The sequence below is a fragment of the Metarhizium brunneum genome, chromosome 1, assembly GCF_013426205.1.
Source record: "Metarhizium brunneum chromosome 1, complete sequence".
Taxonomy (NCBI): Eukaryota; Fungi; Ascomycota; class Sordariomycetes; order Hypocreales; family Clavicipitaceae; genus Metarhizium; species Metarhizium brunneum.
Genome location: NC_089422.1, coordinates 8,232,546 through 8,258,548, shown reverse-complemented (window position 1 = coordinate 8,258,548; position 26,003 = coordinate 8,232,546). Strand labels below are relative to the sequence as shown.

General features: G+C 51.7%; 4 protein-coding genes across 4 annotated transcripts; all 4 read left to right on the top strand.

The window, feature by feature from the left end:
* Positions 1 to 722: 722 nt before the first annotated feature.
* G6M90_00g025080 (uncharacterized protein) lies at positions 723 to 1,112 on the top strand (the record flags this gene model as incomplete). The annotated part of the gene is made up of 1 exon (XM_066129949.1): positions 723 to 1,112. One exon carries the CDS (start codon positions 723 to 725, stop codon positions 1,110 to 1,112), a length of 390 nt encoding a protein of 129 aa, XP_065985936.1.
* Positions 1,113 to 1,235: 123 nt separating this feature from the next.
* On the top strand, positions 1,236 to 4,414 carry G6M90_00g025070 (uncharacterized protein; the record flags this gene model as incomplete). The annotated part of the gene is made up of 4 exons (XM_014692587.2): positions 1,236 to 1,417; positions 1,502 to 3,312; positions 3,370 to 3,638; positions 3,701 to 4,414. The coding sequence occupies 4 exons, from the start codon at positions 1,236 to 1,238 to the stop codon at positions 4,412 to 4,414; spliced, it is 2,976 nt and encodes a 991-aa protein (XP_014548073.2).
* Positions 4,415 to 6,789: 2,375 nt separating this feature from the next.
* On the top strand, positions 6,790 to 8,868 carry PKS-NRPS (PKS-NRPS hybrid synthetase; the record flags this gene model as incomplete). The annotated part of the gene is made up of 4 exons (XM_066129948.1): positions 6,790 to 7,166; positions 7,222 to 7,522; positions 7,588 to 8,389; positions 8,453 to 8,868. The coding sequence occupies 4 exons, from the start codon at positions 6,790 to 6,792 to the stop codon at positions 8,866 to 8,868; spliced, it is 1,896 nt and encodes a 631-aa protein (XP_065985914.1).
* Positions 8,869 to 11,183: 2,315 nt separating this feature from the next.
* DHC1 (Dynein heavy chain, cytoplasmic) lies at positions 11,184 to 24,389 on the top strand (the record flags this gene model as incomplete). Its single annotated transcript, XM_066129947.1, has 4 exons — positions 11,184 to 11,487; positions 11,584 to 15,812; positions 15,867 to 23,888; positions 23,949 to 24,389. The coding sequence occupies 4 exons, from the start codon at positions 11,184 to 11,186 to the stop codon at positions 24,387 to 24,389; spliced, it is 12,996 nt and encodes a 4,331-aa protein (XP_065985598.1).
* Positions 24,390 to 26,003: the final 1,614 nt, after the last annotated feature.

Sequence of the window (26,003 nt, the reverse complement as noted above, 5' to 3'; positions counted from 1 at the left end):
AACCCTCACCAGCTTGAAATCTCTGTCGGCGGTGATGGGCCAAAGTAGCAATTTTCCAGTGTATTGCTGCAGGGTAGGGTTACTCACGGTTCTGCCCAGTCGGGTTCCAGGGACTATTCGAACATTCAATACAGACAGTGGTACTGAAGGAATGGAGTGGGAATGTGTGTTGTTTGTAGGCTAAAGTTGTTGTTGACCAAATGATCAATGTCATGTGATGTGATGTACTCCGTGCAGGTCGTTCATGATGGGAAGGTGTCAATCTTGTTTGGACGGCAGACCCGCAGAAGCGGCGCGGCGCCTCTTCTTTCTCTTCCCTTCCCTTGGTCTGCGCCTATCGGCGGTGCAATGTGTCTGTCTGCCTTGGCTACCATCTACCGATCATCCATGCTGCAAGATTCCAGCATCGCTGACCCCCTCGATTCCACGTTGGGAACAAGACTATGCTGGACAGAGGTACGGAGCGCGCATTTCGAGTTGACCTTTGCTCGGGGAATGCGGGGTGACTGAGGTCAGCGACCTGATTCCTACCGGGCGCGCAGTTTGAATCCCCAGAGACAAAGAGGCGTGGCGTGACGCGAAAACCCTCATCGCCATCTCTCCGTACTTCAATACCGGTCGTATCGTCAACCTGGGGGACTCGGCCCAACAATTCCTCGGGAGGACGGGGTAGGACAATCTGGGCTATCTCGATCATTCTTCAATCACACCTCTCTTGCATCATGACAACGACCCTGGTCGGCTGGTCGGCCACGCTGTCTGCCTTGCTGCTGACGCCCTGCCAGGGTCTGGCCAATAAATGCATGGCCGCCCCGGATCTCACAGCCACTCAGCGGGAATCGTTCGATTGGCTGAAGGGGGGGTTGCCCGCGTATCCGTCATCAAGGTTGACAAGCCCGGCTCTGGATGGGGGATCTGTTCGTCCCTGGGCCTTGTCCCTCACGCCCTCAATTGGGCTGTGGCTCAAGTCCTACGGCTCTGCGGCAGGAGTCCTACATATGCAAGCCGGCGAGAGCTGGCCAAAGGCCTCCCAGGACAAGGACCAGAGCCACCACAGCCTGGTTTCCTGTATCCTCATTCTTCCCTGGTTGAAGGACTATGGCCTGAGTTAAACACCTGTGGCTACGACCATGTAGCGAGTCTTTTCCCCTTTTATTTTTGGCGTCAATACCTTGAAGTCTTGGTTGGGTGCGGTCAACCTTTCGTTGTTCTTCGTCTGAGCATCTGTTGCCACTATGGAGAGCGGAAAACGTTCTTCATTTGACGAGATTAGCATGACGGCCTCGGCCATACGAAGATTTACTCGTACCCCTACGAGCCATCGATTAAGCCTCGGACGCTCAACCACTGCCTCGATATCCTCATCGTCCATCAGGTCCTTTGAGTCTGAGAAGCAGCCGCCATGTGTGTATGAAACGTTGGTAACCCGCTCCATGGGGCAGTCTTCTTAGAACAGCCCTCCGCAGGACTAAGAGCATATACTGATGAAAGCAATCTTCAGCACGCGTGACACTTCGTCGGATGAATGCGCTCTGCATAGATTCATTGTATGGGCTGCAGTCAAGCGAAATGTTTGTCCCAAGATGACCGCCGAGGAGCGTAGGGAATGCCCTTTGCTTCGTTGCCGAAAGCGTTTCCCCAACCATGAGCTATTGCTTCAGCACCTCTATGATTGCAAGCACCTCGAGTCTGGCGAGTACTGGTGCTATGACTGTGGCCAGGCTGAGACGTTCCATGAGATCAACAAGTGTCGACGCTGCCTCGGCCATCCTTCGAAACGAAAGAAGTTGCTATCGCTGGCAAAGTCTGTGTTTTCATCCTTGGGAAGACCCAAGTCTCCCATTCCAACTCCTTCGCCTCCCAATCTTGACATTGAAGACGACCCGCCTAGCTACGATGGACTTGTTCACGAAGGACGCCCTACAGAGGCCCATAGAGGGTTCGAGCTGCAGTCGAATGAAATTCACGAAATTGACTCGAGTGAGGTCGTGCTTGCTCCGATTCCTGAGGATGGGGAAGCTTCCCAACAAGACTACTTAAGCCGGTCGTCTTCCACCTCCTCCGCATATACCGCTTGCACACAGCCTCTATCTGTTTATTCTCGAAATTCTATGACCGGGGACAAGTCCCATGTGAGCTACGAAGAGTACATAAATTGGTATTCGTCACTGCCCATTCAGACTGTTTCCCCAGCCGACCTTGCAAAGCCCAACACAGTGAATACGTTTGCTAAGCCAGCACTGCAACTCAATACAAGAGCAGCCCTTGACTTCTCTCGAGTCCGACTGCGACGTCGAAGTAGGAACCTGCAGCCGAGCTCATCAGTCAGATCAACCAGTAGCACGACGAGCACGAACAGCACGAACAGCACGTCGTCCATGGCCAGCTGCACCATTTCTCCCATGTCAGCATGGTCTGGAGCTTGGGGAAATGGTATTGGCTTTGAGTCGGCCCTGACTTCTCCCGCAGATGAAGTGCCAAACCCGGACGATGTCTTCCCATGTTCGCCGCCCTTGCCAACTCATCCGGAGGTTGATGATGTGAACATGACCTTTTCGCATTTTGTGGACGGACCGACTGGCCTAATAGGCTTGACAGAGCTCCCTGCTGATATCCCAATGGTGCTTGATCTCGTGGATGCCAACCACCAACCAAGCGCGCCTTCGACCGTCCCTCTTGTGCCTTCTCCAGCGGAAGGCTTGCACCCGGAAAGCCTCCAAAACGAGAGCCAACAATTACAGCATCTTCTTGCAGACCTCAAGAGCCATGCTCAGAAACAGGCTAGCCCTCATGAACTCCTACGCTCAGCGCGAGATACATTGAATCTCCACGTGTCTGGTTCAGTAAAGAAATTACAACCGTTGAACCATGATGGGAAGAACCATGTGGCTTCACGCTTTTGCAGTATACCACCGAATTCGGTTTCCTTGACTGGCCTGGAGACAATGTCAGACATTTTTCAAGGACAGCAGGTGCAATCCTCGGCGAAGATGTTGTGCTTTTTACATGTCGTATATTCTCTTTCCCTCGTGATACACGAACAAGATGCTGCAAACTGGTTGACGAAATTATTCAATCAGGCTGTATCCTATTGCTCTTGGATGACGGACGAGGACAAGTTTGCATACCTGCAAGTCGTTGAATTCCTTTGGAAGCCTGGCGATGTGACTGATGAAGATTTGGTGCACATTCGACAACGATGCCTCCCTGAGCCCCCGTCTACACCAACTGCCAGAAAAGGCAAAGGACTCGCTACCCCTATCGACCCCAACAACGACCCATTACTGTTCATTTCGCAATACTTCTTAGACGGTATGGCTGCTGGATAATGAGGTATGGACCTGTGAGTACAAGCTGACGATCTTGTAGAGTTAGAATACGCCGCGCTGCGAAACACAACAAAACCAGAAATCCAAACATCCAACCTCTGTACAAAACATCTGAAAGATACCAATCTTGCCACGATACAAGACTCTCCGTTTGTAGACGCAGCAAAGAGTTTGGTTCTCGCGTTTTCTCAACAGTATCACAATGCGGGCGGGTTTGTTTCAGGTATGAAGGAACTATTGGATCGAATCGAGTCCAATCACGTCTCTACAGTTCGCCGTCTTGAGCTTGAATTGCTACAGACCGGAAAGGTAAGATGATACGAGGTTCCGGCTGTCAGCGTGCTTGATGTATGTGCTGACCATCTCCACAGATGCAATTGCCGCCGGACTTGTACTTTGATGTATTTGTTAAACAAATCAGAACCCGCATCGACTCGCTTCAGATTCAGAATGGCCTTCACTACACGCCCAGATTGCAATATCACAAGCTTGGTATTGAGTTAATGGCATCTATCATGCACGGTTCTGATGTCCCAGTGTTGGGCATAGACTTGGTCGAGTCACAGCCCGATATATCAAGTCATGGCATATCAGAATTAGAAATGCAAATGGACTTTGCCTTCGACGGTTTAGTTTCATTCCAGCCTGGTTTGCCAATTGATTACGAGTCGTTGGGTTCTATACACGCCGCTGATCATACACCTGTCAACGAACAAGAGTGGCTGGCCGCGTCCAATACTCCATCCACACTCATCCCGGCGCCTTCCCAAGCCCGAACGCCTTCAACGCCCTCCAGATCAGGAGAGGCAGCATTGCCAAAAAAACCGAACACCGACATGTGTTGTGAGATTTGTGGCTACAGACCAAAGGGAAACCCTCAGTGGTTCCATGGAAGTATGGCCAAACACAAGAAGCTAATGCATGCCAACACGCCTCCCACAATCTATCCATGCCCATTCCCGGGGTGCAACAGCCAGTATAAAAATCGTCCAGACAATCTACGCCAACATCAAATCGAAAAGGGACATTTTGTGGATGGCCAAGAAGAGTCTACTAAGAGCCGGAAGAGGAGGAAGATGGAATAGAGAGGGTTCTTGTGTTGCGCGCTTTTTTTGCTTTTCTGCTGTGGCCTGTATAATGACGGGCTGGCTTGGGGGGGAACTGGGAGCTAGGATCTAATGATTTATGGCCATCTGCAGGACTCAGCAGGCTCTGGGTTCACGACGGTCAAGAAAGTAGGAGTGGTGGATTAAGTTTGACTGATACATGCGTCAATCGGTCGTTTTGATGACCGCGCTTTGTTGAGTCATTGGCTGGTGGTGCAAGATAGAGAAAGGATGGAGCATGGATGTATGACAAACGTGCTCAACTTGGTGGGAAGGGTATTACGGAGGGCTGGATTGACAAGTCTCGTTGCCTGCCAAAAAACGACATGCCGGGTTAATAAATATGCCGACGCCATGAATAATCACCAAGTAGACAGAAGCACCGTTGTGTGATGGGGTATGAATATTTATGCGAGCACGATATTGATGGAGATTTAGAAAGCGTGCAGTGAAATGAAATAAATTATCGTGTGTATGTAACCAGATGAACTACTCGCGCGAAGTTTCCTAGGCCCCTCCTACTTGAGCACTTGCTCCGGAAGGCCAGAGGCGCAAACAGGAAGGACGACGCGCTCTAGAACGGAGAGTCGAGGACAGCTAAGCCGCACAGGTAGCTAGACACTGGCAAACCGGAGGCAGGGCCAGCAAATGGCTCTTGATGTAACACAGACGTCGACAATTGGCTCTGGCGAGTGGCCACTGTTTTTGAAGTTGACGATTGGACGGCTGGCCCTCACGTCAGACACGGCCAAAAGACGACACGGCGCAGGAAATAGCTTTTGCATTTTTGTGCTATATGGTGATTGGCGCACGTCACGTGGTGGGGAGCAAGTATGTTGGCGCTTGGCATTGCATTCCTGCCAACGCCATAGGAAAACAATGGAGAAAAGCAGAGAGAACGAGGGAGCCAGGCCAAGTTTTTTTTTTCTTTCAGCAGTTTGGGCTGTTGACTTTGGACTGTACATAGACAGTTACTCCGTACGGAGTACTTGCTCGCGTACGGAGGCAATTCAAACTTGGCATAGTAAATCGATGGATCCGATTTGATGTCCTGAGCCTGGGCCTGAGTCTGGCGCTGGAGGGCAGGCAGGCGCACAGGCAGCAGGGTGGGCAACATGGTGGCTGGCCCCGTTCAATGCTAGCACTAGAGACCACCAGCAGACCACTTTCCGCCATCGCGTCCGATCAAGCACATCTACAGGAGCTGCTAGCCAGCTTGCCAACTGCTAACCAGCTCCTGGCTGTACATATATGAATCGAGGTCTGGACGGCTCCAAGTCTGGCTCACAGGGCCACGCATCTTTGCAACCAGACTGCCGGTGAGAGGTGGTGGGCGTGTGTGTGACCGGACAAGAGGCCCGTTTGACGCTAGCCAAGTCGTCTCGGTTGCCGTCACTGGCGAATGTCATGCCGACCCTTGCTGGGCCATGCTGGGCCATGCTGGGCCATGCCGGGCCCTTGATGGCTCTTTATGCCCGCGGGAACTGCCAATGCCAATTTGTCGTGCTGGGCAATGCTAAAAAGCGCACGTTTTGGCAGAAGGCGATGATCGAGGCAAAAAAAAGCCCTTGGAACCTTGTCGGGCTGGACTCGTACGCCTCCCTCCCATTTGACCAAATTAATCGCCTCACGTCTCCACCCCTCGAGTGCTAGCCAACGAGCGTTCCGCCAGACGTGCTGGTGAGCGAGCCAGAGTCCGCTTCTGCCAGTGCCACCTCCATGGCTGCCACCACACCTGGACCAGACCAGACATTAACGTTGTGAGTGCGCAACGTGCTCCAATCCGCCTGCCCGCCCGGCCGCCCGCACAACCCGACCAGAATTTTTTGATATTTTTTTTTTTTGCCCTTGGGTCTTGCAACACCCGTGGACTGTCTCCCCAGCTCCTCCCTTCCCTCTGCCCACACCTCTCGGGCGCGCACCTCCACGCACCTCCACGCCTCCTCCAGCCCATTATCGACACCCCCAAACCAGGTCCAGGGTTTCCATTGCGCAGCCCAGTTTCTTTTTCAACGTCCATCACCAGCTCAGCCGTTGACGAGGGCTTCAACGACGGCCGAGATCACGACGATACCGACGGCCGACGTTGACCAACAACTACACTCGGACGCCGCCTGAGAGAGAGGAGCGGATGTGGGAGCATCGCCGACGCGTTTCCGACTTGCCCTCAACCACGGCTCGTCCCTCAACTCTCTCTGCTTGGCGACGTTGAGCGAAGCGTCGTCGTCGTCGTTTTTTTTCTTTGTTTTTGACATCTTTTTATTCCCTTCTCGTTGTTACGACCACAGAGCTTTGCGTGTCACGCGCCATCACGACGATTTGGCGCCACTGCCTCTCCTGCAGACAGACACACCATGTCGAGTTTGGGACCGTCTGGCTCTAATGCCCACGGGTTAAACTTCTCGCAAGCTGGCCTCAGACGAAGTGCCGCATTTCCTCCAACCCACGCGAATCAGCATCAGCATCAACCGAATAAGCAATCCCCGGCCCCTCATGCCGCGTCGCCATATCAACCACAGGGCTATACGCCTCAGCAGCCCCCCCAAGGCACATATCCTCCACATCTCTTCGCATCGCCAGTGAATCCAAATATCCCCAACGGCCACCCGCCTTCGCGAACTCCCAACTCACACGTACCACCAAATGCCCTCGGTGTTCAGCGACAGAGGGCGGCGCCGCCGAGGCAGCAGATGCCGCCTCAGCCAAATCCGCCGCCCATGATGTTCCCTACGTCCATGAGTCAATCGGTCCAGCATGACCCGATCCTGTCTCATCAACACCAGCAGCAACATCCTTCCCATCAGGGCCACCCTGGCCATCCAAGCCACCAGCAGCACCCACCTCATCATCAGCAGCAAGGGCATCACCAACAGCATCCAGGCCACCAACCTCATCAACAGCAGCAGCAGCAACAACAACAACAGCAGCAGCAGCAGCAACAACAACATCAGCAACATCAACAGCACCAGCAGCACCAGCAGCACCAACAACATCAACAACACCAACAGCATCCGGCACACCCGGCACACCCGGCACATCCTGCGCATCAGGCTCATCAGACTCATCCAGGCCATCCAGGCCATCCGGGTCATCCAGGCCATCAGGCACGCCAAAGCGTCCAGCCTCACCAGACTCATGGTCGTTCGCAACAGTCAACGCCGCAGCAGCAGCAGCAGCAACAACAACAACAGCCGTCCCAGCAACCTCAACAGCAGCAGCAGCCGCAACCGCCGCAGGCCCAGGTAACTCCTCAGCCTACTCCGCAGCAATCAACGCCCCAGCCGCCTCAGCAACAGATACCGCAACAGCAGATGCCTCAACAGCAGCAGCAGCCTCCCCAGCAGCAACAAGTTCAGCAAGTTCAGCAAGTCAATCAGGTACAGGCCTCCCCTCAGCAGCCTGCTGCTCAGGTTCCCCAACAGCAGGCAAACCATGCGGGCAGTGAAATGGATGTCGATGGAAATCAAGATGGAGATGCGTCGGAAGTCAATGGTCTCGACTCAAAGCTTTTAAATGACCCTTCCTACGTCCCCTCGCAGCCTATGGGAGAGATGATGTCTCCCCCGCCTGAGGGAGGAAGCTATCCAACGTTAGAAGCCGTGCAAAAAGCCGTTCTGCGTTATTGCACATCTGTTGGCTATGCCATTGTTATTGGCCGCTCCAAGAAGACGGTTCCTGGCCTCAAGAAAGTCCTGTTTGTTTGCGATCGTGCTGGAAAGCCGCCCAGTAGGGTGAGCCCGGAATTCCGCAAGCGCAAAACATCATCCAGGAAATGCGATTGTCCCTTTGGCTTTTTTGCCATTGAACAACGTACTCAGTGGACGATTCGCTACCGCCCTGATCCTGCGCATCTGCAGCACAATCATGGGCCAAGTGAGAGTCCTTCCAATCATCCTGCCGCCAGAAAGCTTGACAGCAAGATGGTGGCGGCTGTCAAACAGCTGAAGGAAAACGGTACGCAAAAACCATCAAAAGGTTCAAATTCTACCAAAAGTACTTCTGCTGACCATCACGCAGGGGCAGGCGTATCCGAAACACTCCAAATTCTGCAAACCGAAAATCCGGACTGTCACTTGCTCCCGAGGGATATATACAATGCAAGAGCTGCTATAAATCGAAACCCGCAGAAGGTGGCAACAGGACTTGCCGAGAATAGGCCGGCGATATACACAAAACCGCAGCAATCACCGGAAGACAGGATTCGCGCGGACCTTCGCAGAGAGCTGGCAAAGGCGCGAGAGGACCTGCAGAAGATTGAAGAGGAGAAACAAAAAGAAATCGATGCGCTGAAAAGCCAACTTGAAGAAAAAGAAAAGCTCATCAAGAGATTTGAGATGTTTATTGATATATGTAACGAGCGCGTCATGGTTCAACGGGAGAGGCTGGCAGGACCAGATGGCAACTTGGCAATCGGGGGAAACTCGGTTATGTGAGCCCGGGCTACGCCTACTGTTTGCTGCCATTGTTTGTTGTACTTTTGTCGATACTTTTGTCTTGGAAGGAAAGTCAGGTCGTTTTATGGATCATGGGGTCATGGGACTGGCTGGCTAGGGCGGCGTTTTATTTTGGGAGTGTGGGAATGCGACTACTTGTTGCTTTTGCTTTTGCTTGACGGAAGCCTTGGGGTTACGGCTACGAATGCGTGAAAATACATAAGAGATATGGGAGAGGGGAGGGTGGAGGGAAAGGTAGGTAGGATGAGGTGACCTGCGGAAACGAAAACGTGGGTTTGTCTGGAGTTCAGTTGTTTTGCGCCGTTTCATGTTTGGGGAGCCTGAGGGTTGAAATTCACATTTGACACATTTTGCCCTGTACGCCTAAAATCCACGACTTTCCTATTTCTCCAGATGACCCTGACGTGATTAGCCATGAAGCAACAGGTGGGAAAACGCCACAGGCGGCGGAGGAGATGCGCGGTGTGAAACGACATGGAAGTACGGAGTATGCAAGTAAATATTGAAGGTGTCGATGTAGTGGACCTTGGGTCGGGATGGTGGGTTTTCAGTGACAGCAGAGGTGTGTGGATGAGGCGCCTGGGTGGTGGACGGCAGCGGGAAGCCTTGACGATTGATGCGTGCGAGATGTCGGCAGGCGGGTCAGGACCTGGCCTTGACACATGGCCGAGTGTGCAGCCCTCGCACGGGAGGATCAATTGATGCAGCCGCGGACTGGTACTAGCAGTAACAGCGGGAACATGCCGGCATTTCGAGCCGCTGCGTCGAGCCATGCAGGCTTGCAGAGCCCGGGAAGAGAGCATCACTCATATCGGCAAGTCCCGCTCGCTGCTTTGGCTGACCCCGGACCGCGCGGTTTGACGAGACGCAGAAAAAGCAGACATGGAAAAGGTCAAGACACTGATGCCGGCTCATCTGCAAAGCTGGATAGACCGGACGACGGGCAGGCTGGATCTGGAAACGAATTTTGACAGTTACCCCCCTTCCTTCCCTCCTCCCCCCCCACGTTTCGAGGGAGGGCGTGTGAGGGACGTCGACTAGTAGTAGCTGGTGGTGGTTAGGATGGACCAGACCAATATATGCCGAGCGCTGGTGACACCAGATGTGAACGGGAGTAGCCTTGGCTGGAAGCCGCAACTCGATCGCCTCGACTGCGTCGTGTACTCCGTGATACGCCGCGTGTATGAACTGCCCGCCTTTGCGAAAGTGTTTGAAGATGACATGCTTAAGTAGATAGGTACCCTGCAGTTAATTTGTTGTCGGCCGGGCATCGCCCATTCACTCACCTGGCAATTATAAACAAGGCGCTGGAACCTGTGAAATCGTCAGTTAATGCTAGGGCTCGACCACTAGACGTCACCTGGGAATAAATGGCACGTGTAGCGGCTTCCGGGGCCTGCCTTTGGGGCACCTCTGCTGTGCTGGCTTGGGCTTGATTCACGCCCCCTGTGAGCGCTGATGTGGCAGCCACTGCACAGTGGTTCCTGACAAGCTCCCCCCCGTACGCCCCGAGACCGAGGCGAAATGAGGCAAGCAGAAAGGGATGTGGGCCAATCAAAGCGGAGGCCGCGATGTCCTGCGACCCACAGTCTTTGCTGTCTGTCAACTACCAATTGCTCCGAGTCTCAAGTCAAGCCTGGCGACGATGGCACATGCTGTCGCGCAACCCGCGACTGGGTCCCCACCTTGGGTCGCGTTTGCCCACTTCAGTCCACTTCCATGTCAACTGGTGGTTGCACTCTTGTGGTGCCGGCAAAGCAGCGGACTTTGAAGTTCATACGCCCTGCGTAAGTACGGAGAGTACTGAGTGCACATGTGCTGACTCCATACCCCGTACCCACTGCGTAATTGTGTCTCTGAGCTACTCACTCACCCCAGAGCTGCTCGTCCCTGAATCTCGCCAAAAAGGGTGACGACCTGACTGGGCTTGCCTGTTCTGGACATCACCATCCGCCACCTGGCTTCTTTTTATTTTCCCATCCAGCACTGAACACGCAAGCTTTCACGCACTCGGTCCCTCCTTTACGAACTGCCCTTTGATTTGCGGCACGTCTTGCGTCTGTGTTGTGCAGTTGTGTTGGACACGTCACGTACAGTCTACATCGACGTACGCATTGCCCCTGAAATTCGAACTCAATTTCCCTCGGCCACTCATCCATAGAACTCTCGAACGACGCTCTATTTTCCCCTCAACCTCTCGTGAGCCGATCAAAACTCTTTTCTATTCCAGAAATGACTATTCGCGAATAATCTGTCCGACCTTTTGCTCCCAACACAAATCGTTGATGCTGGCCATGGAGGTGTCATCTCCTCCGGCGCAGAATCCTGTGGCCACGACCAATGGAGGAGGCGCGCCATCTCCTGCTTTCCCTACCATCGATCCGGAACGCGTGGTTGAGCATCTGGCTGCCGTTTGTCAGGTAGCCCTCGGTGCCACGCGAGAGGACCTCGAACAGCCTGGAAATTTGTTGCATAATAGCCGTTATTCCGAGACTGTTTCGCGTTGCACTCGTTTTGCGAATGATACCCAGAGCGTTCTGTATATCCAGAAAGACATCGCACATTCGTCCACAGTCGAGAACGGAACAGACGCTACTGGTGAGTGATGCTGCAGTTTTTGGATTTCGTGCCTTACTTTGATAGCATTTGGACTCTGCTAATCCGACTCGACTCCTTTTTTTGCGTTTCATCTAGTCCCGTCTTCGTTTTACTACACTCTTTCGACAGAAATATCTTCTTCCGCCTCGACCGTTGCATCTCTCGTTCTGTTGAAGACACCGCAGCCTATTGACCCAGCCAGACCCCTTACATCGCAAATATTTATTACTAATTTACCTGGTCCTGCCTCCCTCAATACGTCTGTCGGAGAGCAAGGCGCGTCACTTTCCCCGTGGGAGGTTCTTCATTCTCAAGTCCACCATGCGTTGGTTCCTTACTTTGACGCCAACACAAAGAGTCAGCAGCTGGCAAACGGATCTAGGGGTCGTTCCGATGTCGATGCGAAAACAGGAATTCCGGTTACGAAAAAGAGATTAAACGACCTGGAGCTGAGTTTGTTGCACTTGCAGCAGAATGTCGACATTCCCGAGATATCCCTGATCTTCCACTCGGTCGTCCAAAATGTTCTCGACGAAGCCGATGCCCGTCACAGCAAGGCAGCCATCGATGCGATTCCACAAAACTTGTTGCAGGACAGCACTTTCCTGAACCGGCTACAGGCCAACGTGAACACATGGATCAAGTCTATACAGGGCATCACGAAAATGACAAAGGATCCTTCATCCAACGCAAACCAGGAATTTAGTACTGCCAGCCAAGAGGTGAACTTTTGGCTTTCCATGGAGTCAGCCTTGGAGGGCATCGAAGGCCAGTTACGAAGTGAGGGTGTCCTCTTGACTCTCGAAATTCTCAAGCATGCCAAGCGATTCCAGGCCACTGTCAGTTTTACCGCCGACACGGGATTGAAGGAGGCCATGGACAAGGTGCAGAAGTATAATCAACTTATGCGAGATTTTCCCCTGGATGAGTTATTGTCTGCTACTTCGTTGCCAAAGGTCCAAGAGGCAATTTCACAAATCTTCAACCATCTGAATAAGAAGTTGAGGATCTGTCCATATCCCATCCGCCGGGCTCTACCGCTTGTTGAGGCCATCTCTGCCGATCTTGATGACGTACTTCATCGACTCCTACCAGGCACAGAACTGGTGAACCTTGACTATCAGCAGTTCCAGGCACTCATGCGCACTTGTGATGGCATATTCCGCACCTGGGAGGAGAACATTAAAGAGTTTACAAATGTTGCTCGTGAAGTCACTCGCCGCCGGAACGAAAAGTTCATTCCCATCAAGATTAATAAGAAGCATTCAGAGCTTGAATCTCGAATCAAGTACGTCGGCACGTTCCGCGACAACCACGAACAACTTCAACGAACAATTGTCAACGTTCTCGGCCCCAAGGCCACAATTCCTGGCGTGACAGAGACTACAGGCACAAACGGGGTGGTTGTGGAGGAAATTGGCGACGTTGATGCTGTAGAAGAAGTTAAACAGGCTTGGGAAGCATTACAAAACGTCGACTTGCTCGACGTCACGGAGCAAGGCAAGGAACGATGGGTACGAGCAGAGAACCTGTACAACGAGCGCACAACTAGAGTGGAAAATTCCATCATCGCCAGACTTCGAGATCGACTCGCAACAGCCAGGACCGCTAATGAAATGTTCCGCGTCTTTTCCAAGTTCAATGCCCTTTTCGTCCGCCCGAAGATTCGCGGCGCCATTCAGGAGTATCAGAACCAGCTCATGGATCATGTCAAACAAGCCATCAATGGCCTTCATGAGCGATTTAAACAGCAATATGGACACTCGGAGGCTCACGCTATGGCTCAACTCCGTGATCTACCCCCGGTCTCAGGAGCAATCATATGGGCCCGACAAATCGAACTTCAACTGGATGGCTATATGCGAAAGGTGGAGGCTGTTTTGGGCCCTGACTGGACACTACATGCCGAGGGCCACAAGTTGCAAGAAGAGAGCGAGCTGTTCAAGCACAAGCTCGATACTGGCAGAATCTATGAAGCATGGCTCACAGATGTCAGTCGACGAAAGATCTCCATATCTGGCCAGCTATTCGAGATCGCTCGCGTCCGATCTGCCGGTGGCATTCTCGAACTCGCGGTAAACTTCGACCCTCAAATTATCACCTTGTTCAAGGAGACGAGAAACCTGACGTGGCAATCTTACTCGGTCCCCCATGCTGTGACAACAGTGTCGAAAGATGCAAAGAGAGTATATCCGTACGCTGTCAGCCTCATGGAGAGTGTCAGAACCTTATCTCAGACGTTGAGACAAATATCTACCATGGGCGAAGAATCAGTCCTGCTCAATGGTTATCGTAATGACGTCTACAAGCTAATTGGTGACGGTGTTCCTCTTCGATGGGAGTCCTTCATTAATTCACATGAGCTCTTTTATGCAGAGCAGCGACAAGCTCGTCCCATGCTCCCTGGTGGTACTGAATTCACTCTCTCCAAGAGCAATGAGAGCAAGCATGGAATGTTTATTCGTGGGTTTGCCGCCGCAGTGTCCGTGCTCCAAAGCAAAGCGGTGGCTCTCAATCATATTCATGCAATTGTCGAGCAAGCCCTCAAAGAAATTAGCAGCTGCCCATATGATTCTTCTGCCTTTCAGTCTCGTCTCAACACTATCCAAACTGCTGTCGATCAACTGAATTTGGAACAATATGTCAACCTAGAGTTTTGGGTGCGAGACTTGAACCAGAAGATACAGTCTATTCTGCTGGGCCGCCTCCATGCTGCGATTAACGCTTGGATTGCCGCCTTTGAGGACGAAGCCTCAGATGAGGGTCGATGGAAAAAGACCAGCGAAGACGAGGGCAAGCCAGATGGACCTGTGATGAAGCGCCTTGTGCTCGAGTTGGTCATGCGAAATCAAGTCATCTACCTCGACCCTCCGTTGGAGTATGCCAGAGCGAGCTGGTTCTTGCATTTGCATGACTGGCTCGGCATCGTTTGTGATTTGCGGAAGATCAAAGCGGCACGTTATCAGATGAGCCTGAATACTACTGCTGCTGAAGAACATCGATTCACCGACTTGCCGACTGAGTGCGCCGACATGCTTCATCGCGTCTATGTTTCCGTCGAGAAGAAGCTGCAAGAGATTGGTGCCTACATTGACAAGTGGCTCCAGTTCCAGTCGCTTTGGGATCTGCAGTCTGAACAGGTATACGACATTCTTGGTGACCACCTGCCTCGATGGCTTGAGTGCTTGCAGGATATTCGCAAAGTGCGAACCACCTTTGATACCCAAGAAGTCAGTAGATCATTTGGCCACATCACTATTGACTATGATCAAGTCCAGACAAAGGTGAACGCCAAGTACGACCAGTGGCAGCACGAGATTTTGATCAAGTTTGCGAGTCGACTGGGTAATCGCATGCGAGATGTCAATGCTGAGATCGAGAAGGCCCGCAAGCAGCTAGAGGGACAGAGCTCTGATACTTCATCTACGGCTCAGGCTGTGCAGTTTATCACAGCTGTTCAGAGTTGCAAGCGCAACGTCAAATTATGGGCTCCCGAAATCGACATGTTCCGGCAGGGACAGTCGACTTTGGTACGACAACGGTACCACTTCCCCAACGATTGGCTTCACATTGAGCAGATTGACAGCCAGTGGGAGGCGTTGAAAGAGATTCTAGAAAAGAAGTCTCGTATTATGGAGGAACAATCTGATGCCATGCGTGCCAACATTGTGGCTCAAGACAAGCTGGTCAACGAACGCATAACTGAGATTATCTCGCAGTGGAATGACGAAAAGCCCGTGTCTGGCACAATTCAACCTGATATTGCGTCTGCTACGTTGAGCAGCTTCGAAACAAGGATTGCGAGTTTGCAGGACGACTTCCAGCAGGTTGTCAAAGCAAAGGAAGCTCTTGATCTGCCCGTTGGTGGAGACAGTTTTCTCGATGCCACCCTCGAGGAAGTGCGTGATTTCCAATCGGTTTGGTCCAGCCTGTCTACTATTTGGTCCAGCCTGAATGAAACCCGCGAGATTCTTTGGACTGCAGTTCAACCCAGGAAGATTCGGTCCAAGGTTGATGATCTTATCAAAAGCACCAAGGAGATGCCGAGCAGAATGAGGCAGTACGCTGCATTTGAGCACGTTCAGTCCGTGTTGCGCGGATTCCTCAAAGTTAACCCAATCCTGTCAGACCTCAAATCTGACGCGATTCGCGAGCGCCACTGGCATAAGATTTACAAGCAAATTAAGCCTCAGAAGCGATTCTCACCTAGCTCAATGACCTTGGGCGATGTATGGGACCTCAATCTAATCGCTACGGAAGCCATTGTCAAGGATATCATTGCCCAGGCCCAGGGAGAAATGGCTCTTGAAGAGTTCTTGAAACAAGTACGTGAGATTTGGCAAAACTATGCATTGGATATGGTCAACTATCAAAACAAGTGTCGTTTGATCCGCGGCTGGGACGACCTCTTTGCCAAATGCAGTGAAAATCTCAACTCGTTGCAAGCCATGAAGCACTCGCCTTACTACAAGGAGTTTGAAGAGGAGGCTGTCTCATGGGAAGACAAACTGAACCGTGTTCACGTACTCTTTGACGTGTGGATTGATGTTCAGCGACAATGGGTATACCTCGAAGGCGTTTTCACGGGCAACGCCGATATTAAGCACCTCCTGCCCATCGAATCTGGCCGTTTCCAGAATATCAACAGCGAATTTTTGGCCGTTATGAAGAAAGCTAACAAGACCCCATATGTTTTGGATGTGCTCAACATTCCGAACGCGCAGAAGTCCCTAGAGCGCCTGGCAGAAATGCTCAACAAGATTCAGAAGGCATTGGGTGAATATTTGGAGAAGGAGAGAGTCTCATTCCCACGATTCTATTTCGTCGGTGATGAGGATCTCCTGGAAATGATTGGTAACAGCAATGACACCTTACGTATTGCTAAGCACTTCAAGAAAATGTTTGCTGGCTTGTCTGGCCTCGTGATGGGCGATGACGAGACTGTGATTTCTGCCTTTACTTCCAAAGAAGGCGAAACTGTCCAGCTCAAAAGGGAAATCTCTTTGGCAAAGACACCACGCATCAATGACTGGTTAGCACTCCTCGAGGGTGGTATGAAGTCCACTCTTGCTGAGCTTCTTTCTGAAGCGGTGGAACAGTATACACCAATTTTCGAGACTGAAGCCATTGATAGTGACGCTTTGAACGCATTTATGAACGCGTTTCCTAGTCAAATCGTCGTGCTCGCTACCCAGGTTGTGTGGACGACAGCTGTGGACAAGTCTCTGGCTGCTGGTGGACAGACCCTGCAGACCTTATATGACAGAGAAGTACAAGTACTAAGAGTGCTTGCTGAGACTGTATTGGGCGACTTGGAGATTATTCCGAGAAAGAAGTGCGAGCAGATGATCACTGAATGCGTACACCAGCGTGATGTGATTGAGAAGCTCATCAACAACAATGCGACTACTGCTGGTCACTATCTCTGGCAGCTGCAAATGAGATACGTATACGCCCCTGAGGGTAACTTTCTGGAACGTCTGCACGTCAGAATGGCCAACGCCAAGCTCAACTACGGTTTCGAATACCTGGGTGTTCCTGATCGCCTTGTTCGAACGCCACTTACCGATCGCTGTTTTCTCACCCTCACACAAGCTTTGTGCCAGCGTCTTGGCGGCTCACCTTATGGTCCCGCTGGAACAGGCAAAACCGAATCCGTCAAAGCACTTGGTCTTCAACTCGGTAGATTTACACTTGTCTTCTGTTGTGACGACACTTTCGACTTCCAAGCGATGGGAAGAATCTTCTTGGGTATTTGTCAAGTAGGGGCCTGGGGTTGTTTTGATGAGTTTAATCGTCTGGAGGAGAGAATTCTCTCTGCCGTGTCGCAGCAAATTCAAAATATTCAGCTTGGTCTCAAGCAAGGTGCTGAAGATAGCAAATCGCAAATCGAATTGGTTGGGCGTCAGCTCAGCGTCAACGAGAACACCGGCATCTTCATCACAATGAACCCTGGCTATGCGGGTCGGTCCAACTTGCCTGACAACTTGAAGAAGTTGTTCCGCAGCGTAGCCATGTCCAAACCAGACAAGGAGTTGATTGCCGAAGTCATGCTTTACTCGCAAGGTTTCAACCAGGCGAAGCAGCTGTCTAAGCAAACTGTACCGTTCTTCGACCAATGCTCTGGCAAGCTTTCCAAGCAAGCACATTACGATTTTGGTCTGCGTGCGTTGAAGAGTGTTTTGGTTAGCTCCGGTGGTCTCAAGCGAGCTCGTCTAATCGATGGCAACCTTGGAGCTGAGGAGGTTGTCGAGCCCGAAATCATTGTCCAAAGCATTCGAGAGACCATTGCTCCCAAGCTGATTAAATCTGATGTCGACATTCTCACCGCCATTGAGAAAGATTGCTTCCCTGGTGTCGATTACGTGCCCGCCAACTTGATCGAATTGGAAGGCGCTATCCGGACTCTCGCTGCGGAGCGTCATCTTGTTGTGACAGACTTGTGGATGACCAAGGTCTTGCAGCTGTACCAAATTCAGAAGATCCACCATGGTGTCATGATGGTTGGTGACTCGGGCACCGGAAAATCAGGCGCTTGGAGACTTTTGCTGGACGCTCTCCAGAAGGTCGAAGGCATTGAGGGTGTTTCTCACGTCATTGATTCCAAGGTTATGTCCAAGGAGGCTCTGTACGGTAACCTGGATGCCACAACTCGTGAATGGACGGATGGTCTCTTCACCAGCATATTGCGCAAGATTGTTGACAATCTTCGTGGTGAAGATTCTAAGCGACACTGGATTGTCTTTGACGGTGACGTTGATCCAGAATGGGTGGAAAACCTGAACAGTGTGCTTGATGACAACAAACTTCTGACACTACCAAATGGCGAGCGTCTAAATCTACCGCCCAATGTTCGAATCATGTTTGAAGTCGAGACATTGAAGTATGCTACTCTTGCCACTGTAAGTCGATGTGGTATGGTTTGGTTCAGCGAAGATACCGTCTCACCGGACATGATGGTCACGAACTATCTTGAGACGCTTCGTAGCGTGCCATTCGAAGATCTGGATGAAGATAGCGTTGCCACTGGCCAAAATCCTACCAAGATGCTCGCCGTTCAAGGTGAAGTTGCCGACTTGTTGAAGGCCTACATGACATCTGAAAACTTCATTCATCAAGCCCTCGAACGAGCTGAAAAGTATAACCACATCATGACTTTCACCGTGGCGCGTGTTCTCAACACATTGTTCTCGCTGCTCAACAAGGCTGTTAGGGATGTCATTGAGTACAACGGCCAGCATTCAGATTTCCCGCTGGATGCTGAACAGATTGAAGGCTTCATTCCCAAGAAGCTGCTCCTCGCTTTGGTTTGGGCTCTGACCGGCGACTGCCCTCTGTCGGATCGAAAAGCCTTTGGCGATGACCTGTGCGCGTTTGCAAGCTTTGGGTCGCCGCCACTAGATGGTAGCAGCTCACTGATTGACTTTGATGTCAGCCTGCCCCGGGCTGAATGGATCTCTTGGCAAACCCAAGTACCTAGCATCGAGGTCAACACCCACTCCATCATCCAGACCGATGTCGTGATTCCAACTCTGGATACCGTTCGCCACGAAGATGTTCTCTACTCTTGGCTTGCTGAGCACAAACCCCTATTGCTTTGCGGCCCCCCTGGTTCCGGTAAAACGATGACTCTCTTCAGCGCTCTCCGAAAGCTCCCAAATATGGAGGTTGTTGGCCTCAACTTCTCGAGTGCGACCACGCCCGATCTTCTTATCAAGACGTTTGAGCAGTACTGTGAGTACAAGAAGACGCTCAATGGAGTCATGCTTTCTCCTACGCAAATCGGGCGTTGGCTCGTCGTCTTTTGCGATGAAATCAACTTGCCCGCTCCGGATAACTATGGAACTCAGAGAGCAATCTCGTTCCTGCGACAACTCGTTGAGCACAATGGCTTTTGGCGCACCTCGGACAAGTCTTGGGTTACTCTTGACCGTATTCAGTTTGTTGGTGCCTGTAACCCTCCAACTGACGCCGGCCGTACCCCTCTAGGCGCCAGGTTCCTGCGGCATGCTCCTCTCATCATGGTAGACTATCCAGGAGAGCTGTCACTCAACCAGATCTACGGCACGTTCAACTCTGCCGTCCTCAAGATCATTCCTGCTCTCCGTGGGTACGCCGAAGCGCTCACTCGCGCCATGGTTCGATTCTACCTAGAATCCCAGCAGAGGTTTACCCCCAAGATTCAGCCTCACTATGTCTACAGTCCCCGTGAACTTACTCGCTGGGTTCGCGGTGTATACGAGGCAATCAAGCCGTTGGAAAGTTTGTCAATTGAAGGTTTGATCCGTATCTGGGCGCACGAGGCTCTACGACTCTTCCAGGACCGTCTCGTCGCTGAGGATGAGCGTAAATGGACTGACGAGGCAGTTCGGCGTATTGCTCTGGAGCACTTCCCCAACATTGACGAGGAGAAATCCCTCGGGGGACCCATCCTCTTCTCCAACTGGCTGTCCAAGAACTATGTGCCCGTCGATCGTGAGCAGCTTCGTGACTTTGTCAAAGCCAGGCTCAAGACATTCTGCGAGGAAGAAGTTGATGTACCACTTATCCTGTTTAACGATGTTCTGGAGCACGTGCTGCGAATCGATCGTGTGTTTAGACAGCCGCAGGGACATCTTATCCTCATTGGTGTTAGTGGTAGTGGCAAAACTACCTTGTCACGATTCGTTGCTTGGATGAATGGCCTCAAGGTGTTCCAGATCAAGGTCCATGGAAAGTACTCTGGCGAAGACTTTGACGAAGATCTTCGAGACGTGCTACGACGATGTGGTTGCAAGGGTGAAAAAATATGCTTCATCATGGACGAGGCAAACGTTCTGGACTCTGGGTTCCTGGAACGCATGAACACGCTGCTTGCCAATGCAGAGGTTCCCGGCCTGTTTGAGGGTGACGAATATGCTGCTCTTATGACTGCTTGCAAGGAAGGTGCTCAGCGTCAAAACTTACACCTGGATTCACCAGAAGAGCTTTACAAGTGGTTTACTCAACAGATTGTGAACAATCTCCACGTTGTCTTCACTATGAATCCGCCGGAGGAAGGCTTGTCATCCAAGGCGGCCACTAGTCCCGCCTTGTTCAACAGATGTGTGCTCAACTGGTTTGGAGACTGGTCAGATCAGGCTCTTTTCCAGGTCGGCCATGAGCTCACGCACTCTATCGATCTTGACCGAAGCACGTTTCAAGCCCCTGACACCATCCCGGTTGCTTACCGCGGACTCAACCTGCCCCCATCTCACCGCGAGGCTGTTGTAAATTCTATGGTATATATCCACTATTCGCTTCAACGATATAACGAGAAGTTGTACAGGCAACAGAAGAAGGTAACTTTCCTCACTCCACGACATTTCCTGGATTTTGTTGGTCAGTACGTCAAGCTGTACAATGAGAAGCGTGAAGATTTGGAAGAGCAGCAGCGTCATTTGAATGTCGGCCTCGAGAAGCTCAGGGACACTGTGGACAAGGTGCGCGATCTGCGTGTAAGCCTGGCGGAGAAGAAGACGCAGCTTGAACAGAAGGATGCAGAGGCAAACGAAAAGCTGCAGCGCATGGTTGCAGACCAAAGAGAGGCTGAACAAAGAAAAAACACCTCGCTGGAGATACAGGCGGCTTTGGAGAAGCAGGATGCCGAGGTGGCGAAGAGGAAGAAAGTTGTATTGGAGGATCTCGCAAAGGCTGAACCAGCGGTTGAAGAAGCCAAGGCCAGTGTCAGCAACATCAAGAGACAGCATCTGACTGAAGTGCGATCCATGGGTAACCCTCCACAGGGTGTGAGGCTCGCTCTTGACGCCGTCTGCACATTGCTTGGCCACAAGATCAACGATTGGAAAGCAGTGCAAGCAGTTGTGCGCAGAGATGACTTCATTGCCAGCATCATCATGTTCGATAACGGTAAGCAAATGACTCGGGCGTTGAGAAACAAGATGCGAAACGACTTCCTCTCCAACCCCGAGTTTACGTTTGAGAAGGTCAACAGAGCCTCGAAGGCTTGCGGTCCCCTTGTGCAATGGGTCGCTGCCCAGGTCAACTATGCAGATATTTTGGACCGTGTTGGTCCTCTCAAGGAAGAAGTCACCCAGCTTGAAGAACAGGCCTTGCAGACCAGGGCAGAGGCCAAGGCAGTCGAGAACAACATTGCCGAACTTGAGTCTAGCATCAATACTTACAAGACCGAATATGCCGCACTCATCAGCGAGACGCAAGCGATCAAGTCCGAGATGTCCAAGGTTCAGTTCAAGGTTGACCGAAGTGTTCGACTCCTGGACAGCCTGTCATCCGAAAGAACACGTTGGGAAGAAGGAAGCAAATCGTTCGAAACGCAAATCAGCACTCTTGTTGGTGATGTGCTTACGGCTGCCGCTTTCTTGGCATACAGCGGCTTGTATGATCAAACGTTCCGAAAATCCATGATGGACGATTGGTGCCACCAGCTTCACCTCTCGGGAATTCAGTACAAGTCACCCAATCCAGTTACCGAGTACCTCTCGAGTGCAGATGAGCGTCTTGGCTGGCAGGAGAACACATTGCCGGTGGATGATCTCTGCACCGAGAATGCTATCATTCTCAAACGCTTCAATCGTTACCCTCTGATTATTGACCCGTCAGGAAGAGTGACAGAGTTCCTGCAGAAGGAATGCAAGGACAGGAAGCTCACCGTTACCAGCTTCTTAGATGTCACATTTACGAAGCAGCTTGAAAGTTCTCTACGTTTCGGTAACCCGATCCTGATTCAGGACGCCGAGCACTTGGATCCTATCCTCAATCATGTCTTGAACAAGGAGTACCAGCGCACCGGTGGTCGTGTCCTTATTCAGCTCGGCAAGCAAGAGATTGACTTTTCGCCAGCATTTAAGCTTTACTTGTCCACTCGTGACCCTTCGGCGCAGTTTGCTCCAGATATTTGCAGTCGAACAACATTTGTCAACTTTACAGTCACGAAGAGCTCTCTGCAGACTCAGTCACTTAACGACGTGCTGAAATCTGAGAGACCCGATGTAGATGAGCGCCGGACTAATCTCATCAAGCTTCAGGGCGAGTTCAAAGTACATCTACGCCAGCTAGAGAAGCAGCTTCTGCAGGCCCTCAATGAGTCTCGCGGTAATATTCTCGATGACGACAACGTGATAGAGACTCTCGAGAGGCTCAAGACGGAAGCTGCGGAGATTTCCGCCAAGATGAGCAACACTGAGGGCGTCATGGCTGAAGTAGAGGAGATAACTCAGCAATATGGTGTAATCGCAGGCTCTTGCAGTGCCGTGTTTGCTGTTCTTGATCAACTGCACTTTCTCAACCACTTCTATCAGTTCTCTCTACAGTACTTTTTGGATATTTTCCAACTGGTACTTCATGGCAACAAGAACCTCGCCAACGAGACTGACCACAACACTCGCCGTGATATTATTGTCAAGGATCTATTTGTCAACACTTTCAAACGCACAGCTCTTGGTCTTCTTCAAAAGGACCGAATCACACTCGGCATGCTACTTGCGCAGGCATCTCCGCACAAAATGGATAAGTCACTGATTGATATCGTCCTTGACAACCGCATTGAAGGTCAGGATTTGTCTTCCACTCCAGAGCTGAAGGACAAAGCCTTTATCGAAGCCAAGAAGCTTAGCATATTGAAGGAGACGCTTGATGGAGTTGCCGATGAAGATTGGAACAAGTTCTTTACAGAGGAGTTGGCAGAAGACGTCGTGCCGCAAATCTGGGACGACAAAACTAGCCCAACGGACCAGTCACTACTGTCTCTGCTGCTAGTCAAGATGTTCCGCATGGATCGATTTGTACCTGCGGCTGAGCGCTTTGTCGGCCGTGTGTTTGGCAGTGAAATCTTTGACTTTGTCGAGGATCTCAAAGAGACAGTTGCTCAAGTGTCTGCTACTCTTCCAATCGCGTTGGTATCTAGCCCTGGTTTCGATGCTAGTTACAAAGTGGACAACCTGGTGGAGAGAATGAATGTCAAATGCACCAACATTGCCATGGGATCGAACGAAGGCCTCGCCAGTGCCGACAAGGCGATTAGCAATGCTGCTCAGAACGGATCTTGGGTTCTGGTCAAGAACGTTCATTTGGCGCCTACCTGGCTTCAGAGCCTTGAGAAGCGCATGGATGCACTCAACCCTCAAAAAGACTTTAGACTGTTCCTGTCAATGGAATCCAGTCCCAAGATTCCAGTCAACCTTTTGCGTGCCTCTCGGGTGCTGATGTACGAGCAACCTGCTGGAGTAAGGGCCAATATGAAGGACTCCTTGTCTTCACTGTCGACCCGATCAACCAAGAGTCCTGTTGAGAGAACAAGGTTGTACCTACTCATCTCGTTCCTGCATGCCGTCGCCCAAGAGCGGCTACGGTACGCACCAGATCTTGGTTGGAAGGGTTTCTGGGAGTTCAATGACAGCGATGTAAGTAAACTTGGCGCCCGTATTTGTTGATATTACTTTGCTGACTTGGGTAACAAATAGTACGAATGCTCGGCATTTATTGTTGATACCTGGCTGGACAGCGTAGCTGGCAACCGGACCAACATTGCCCCTCAAAATATCCCATGGGAAATGATTCGCTACTTGGTTACCGAAACATATGGCGGCAAGATCGACGATGAAGGGGACTTCAAGCTGCTCGGCCAGCTGGTCACGTCACTCCTTACGCCTAATGCGTACGAGGTTGATCACAAACTGGTGGATGGCCCTGACGGCGGGCTGCTTGTGCCTTCTGGGACGAGCCTGCAAGACTTCATGACTTGGGTGCACAAGCTTCCTGAACGCGAACCGCCTACTTACCTGGGCCTGCCTGCCAATGCAGAGAAGTTGTTGCTTGTTGGTCTCGGCCGCAGCTTGATCTCGGATTTGCGCAGAGTGACGGAACTGCTCGATCAAGGAGAGCAGCTGGTGACGGACTCATAAGGGGGCAAGGATACTCCGTAGAAGCGGGGCAAAACCATCACTCGGAGGCGGTTAAATATTGGGACTTGTACTAGATGCTGCTCAGGCATAATTGTTTTTGTATTTCATTTCCTTTGTATTATAATTGCGCGCTCTTGGTTTTCGGTACAGCATGGGGCGCGGCGCATGGCAGGCTTTTGTTGCAAGGTGTAGAGGAGGCTACATACACTGATACCCTGTGATGGAATTGTTTTATTGGTTCAAGTAATGATTGCTATACAATAGCACGAGTCTCTTGTCTACATTGGCCTGCTTTGTTGGGTGCCAGTGAGATGATGAATGGCTAGATGAGTACATGGTACTACTAATACTCGACACACAACAATAGGCACTTTATAGTTTTGGTCATGGCATGCCGGCTCGCATGGCAGCATGGGTAAGGGGTCTCGTGTTGCTGCAGGCACTGCTGCATGTTGAGGGGAGAGATGGTTGCGTTGTCGAGAATTGGTACCCGTTGGCAACTAAGTGTTGAGTGGCTCGTCGACTTGGTCGCTGACGGGTGTGTTTAATGGTTTCTTGTAAGGGAGGGCGGGTGAGACAAGGACCAGGGGGATGGGTGGGAATGGTAACAGCTGCGAGTGAATACTATCCAGGGGGAACCGTCGATCGTATTGTATGTATGGCGCACCGCTGCAGGCAGGTTTCCGTGGTTCATTGCGGATGAACATACGACCCATCTGATGATGGTGATGATGGAACTCCCTGTCCTGGTCGAATTGGCCGAGGAGGAGTGGCCTTTGCGGTTTCATCCACGCGAAGAAAATACCACTGGAGGGAGGGGGTCCCTTACCAGCTCTTGTCTGTGAAAATTAAAGCATCAATGATGGTAGAAAAGGTCGAGTGCTCGCTCGCCTTGGCTGCCTAAAGTAAGCGCCCGTTTTGCTCGGGGGTTGCACGGCCTGAATCAAGGCTCGGCAGATGCGGGAGAGATCTGAAATGGATGAAGCGCGGCGGCATGGCGTGTTTCACGCTGCGCGACAAGATGGGGCAGGACGAGCACTGGGTGTCTGCCTGTCTCTCTGTCTGGGCGGACGGAGCATTCGAGATGAACAAAGACGGATGAGGATGCGAGCTGTCAAGGTTTTTGCATGCCGTTGAACTGAGTTCAATGTTGGAGGCTGTTGCAAGTCAAGTACCGAGGGTGGGGAGGTACCTGGGCGCGCTGCGTGCAACGTACCCCGCGTGTTGTGGAGTGCTGGGCAAGGTACGCGGTGCTAAGTAGTGTGTACAAGAGTTGGTTGACGAAAAAGTGGTGACGTATTGCGGATGCGTCGACAACATGCAGGAGGGTGCAGGTCCTCAGGGTGCCGTTCATGGGCGGAGGAGATTGGATTTTGCGTTGCTGCTGATGCCGCCGGGCGTGAATCGTGCTTCTTGATGATGAGCTGCCGAGGTGGTTTCTCCATTTTGTTATTTTGGAGAGAAACGGAAGACGCGTCCTCGTTGGGAGTCTCAGTCAGTGGTGCCGACGGCGGGTGAGGGTGAGGCGTCAAGTCGTGCTGGTGCATTTGACTCCTTCTAAAGTTCCTTAGCCAACAAACCCAATGAACACTTGGGCCCGCTCGCCACCGCGTC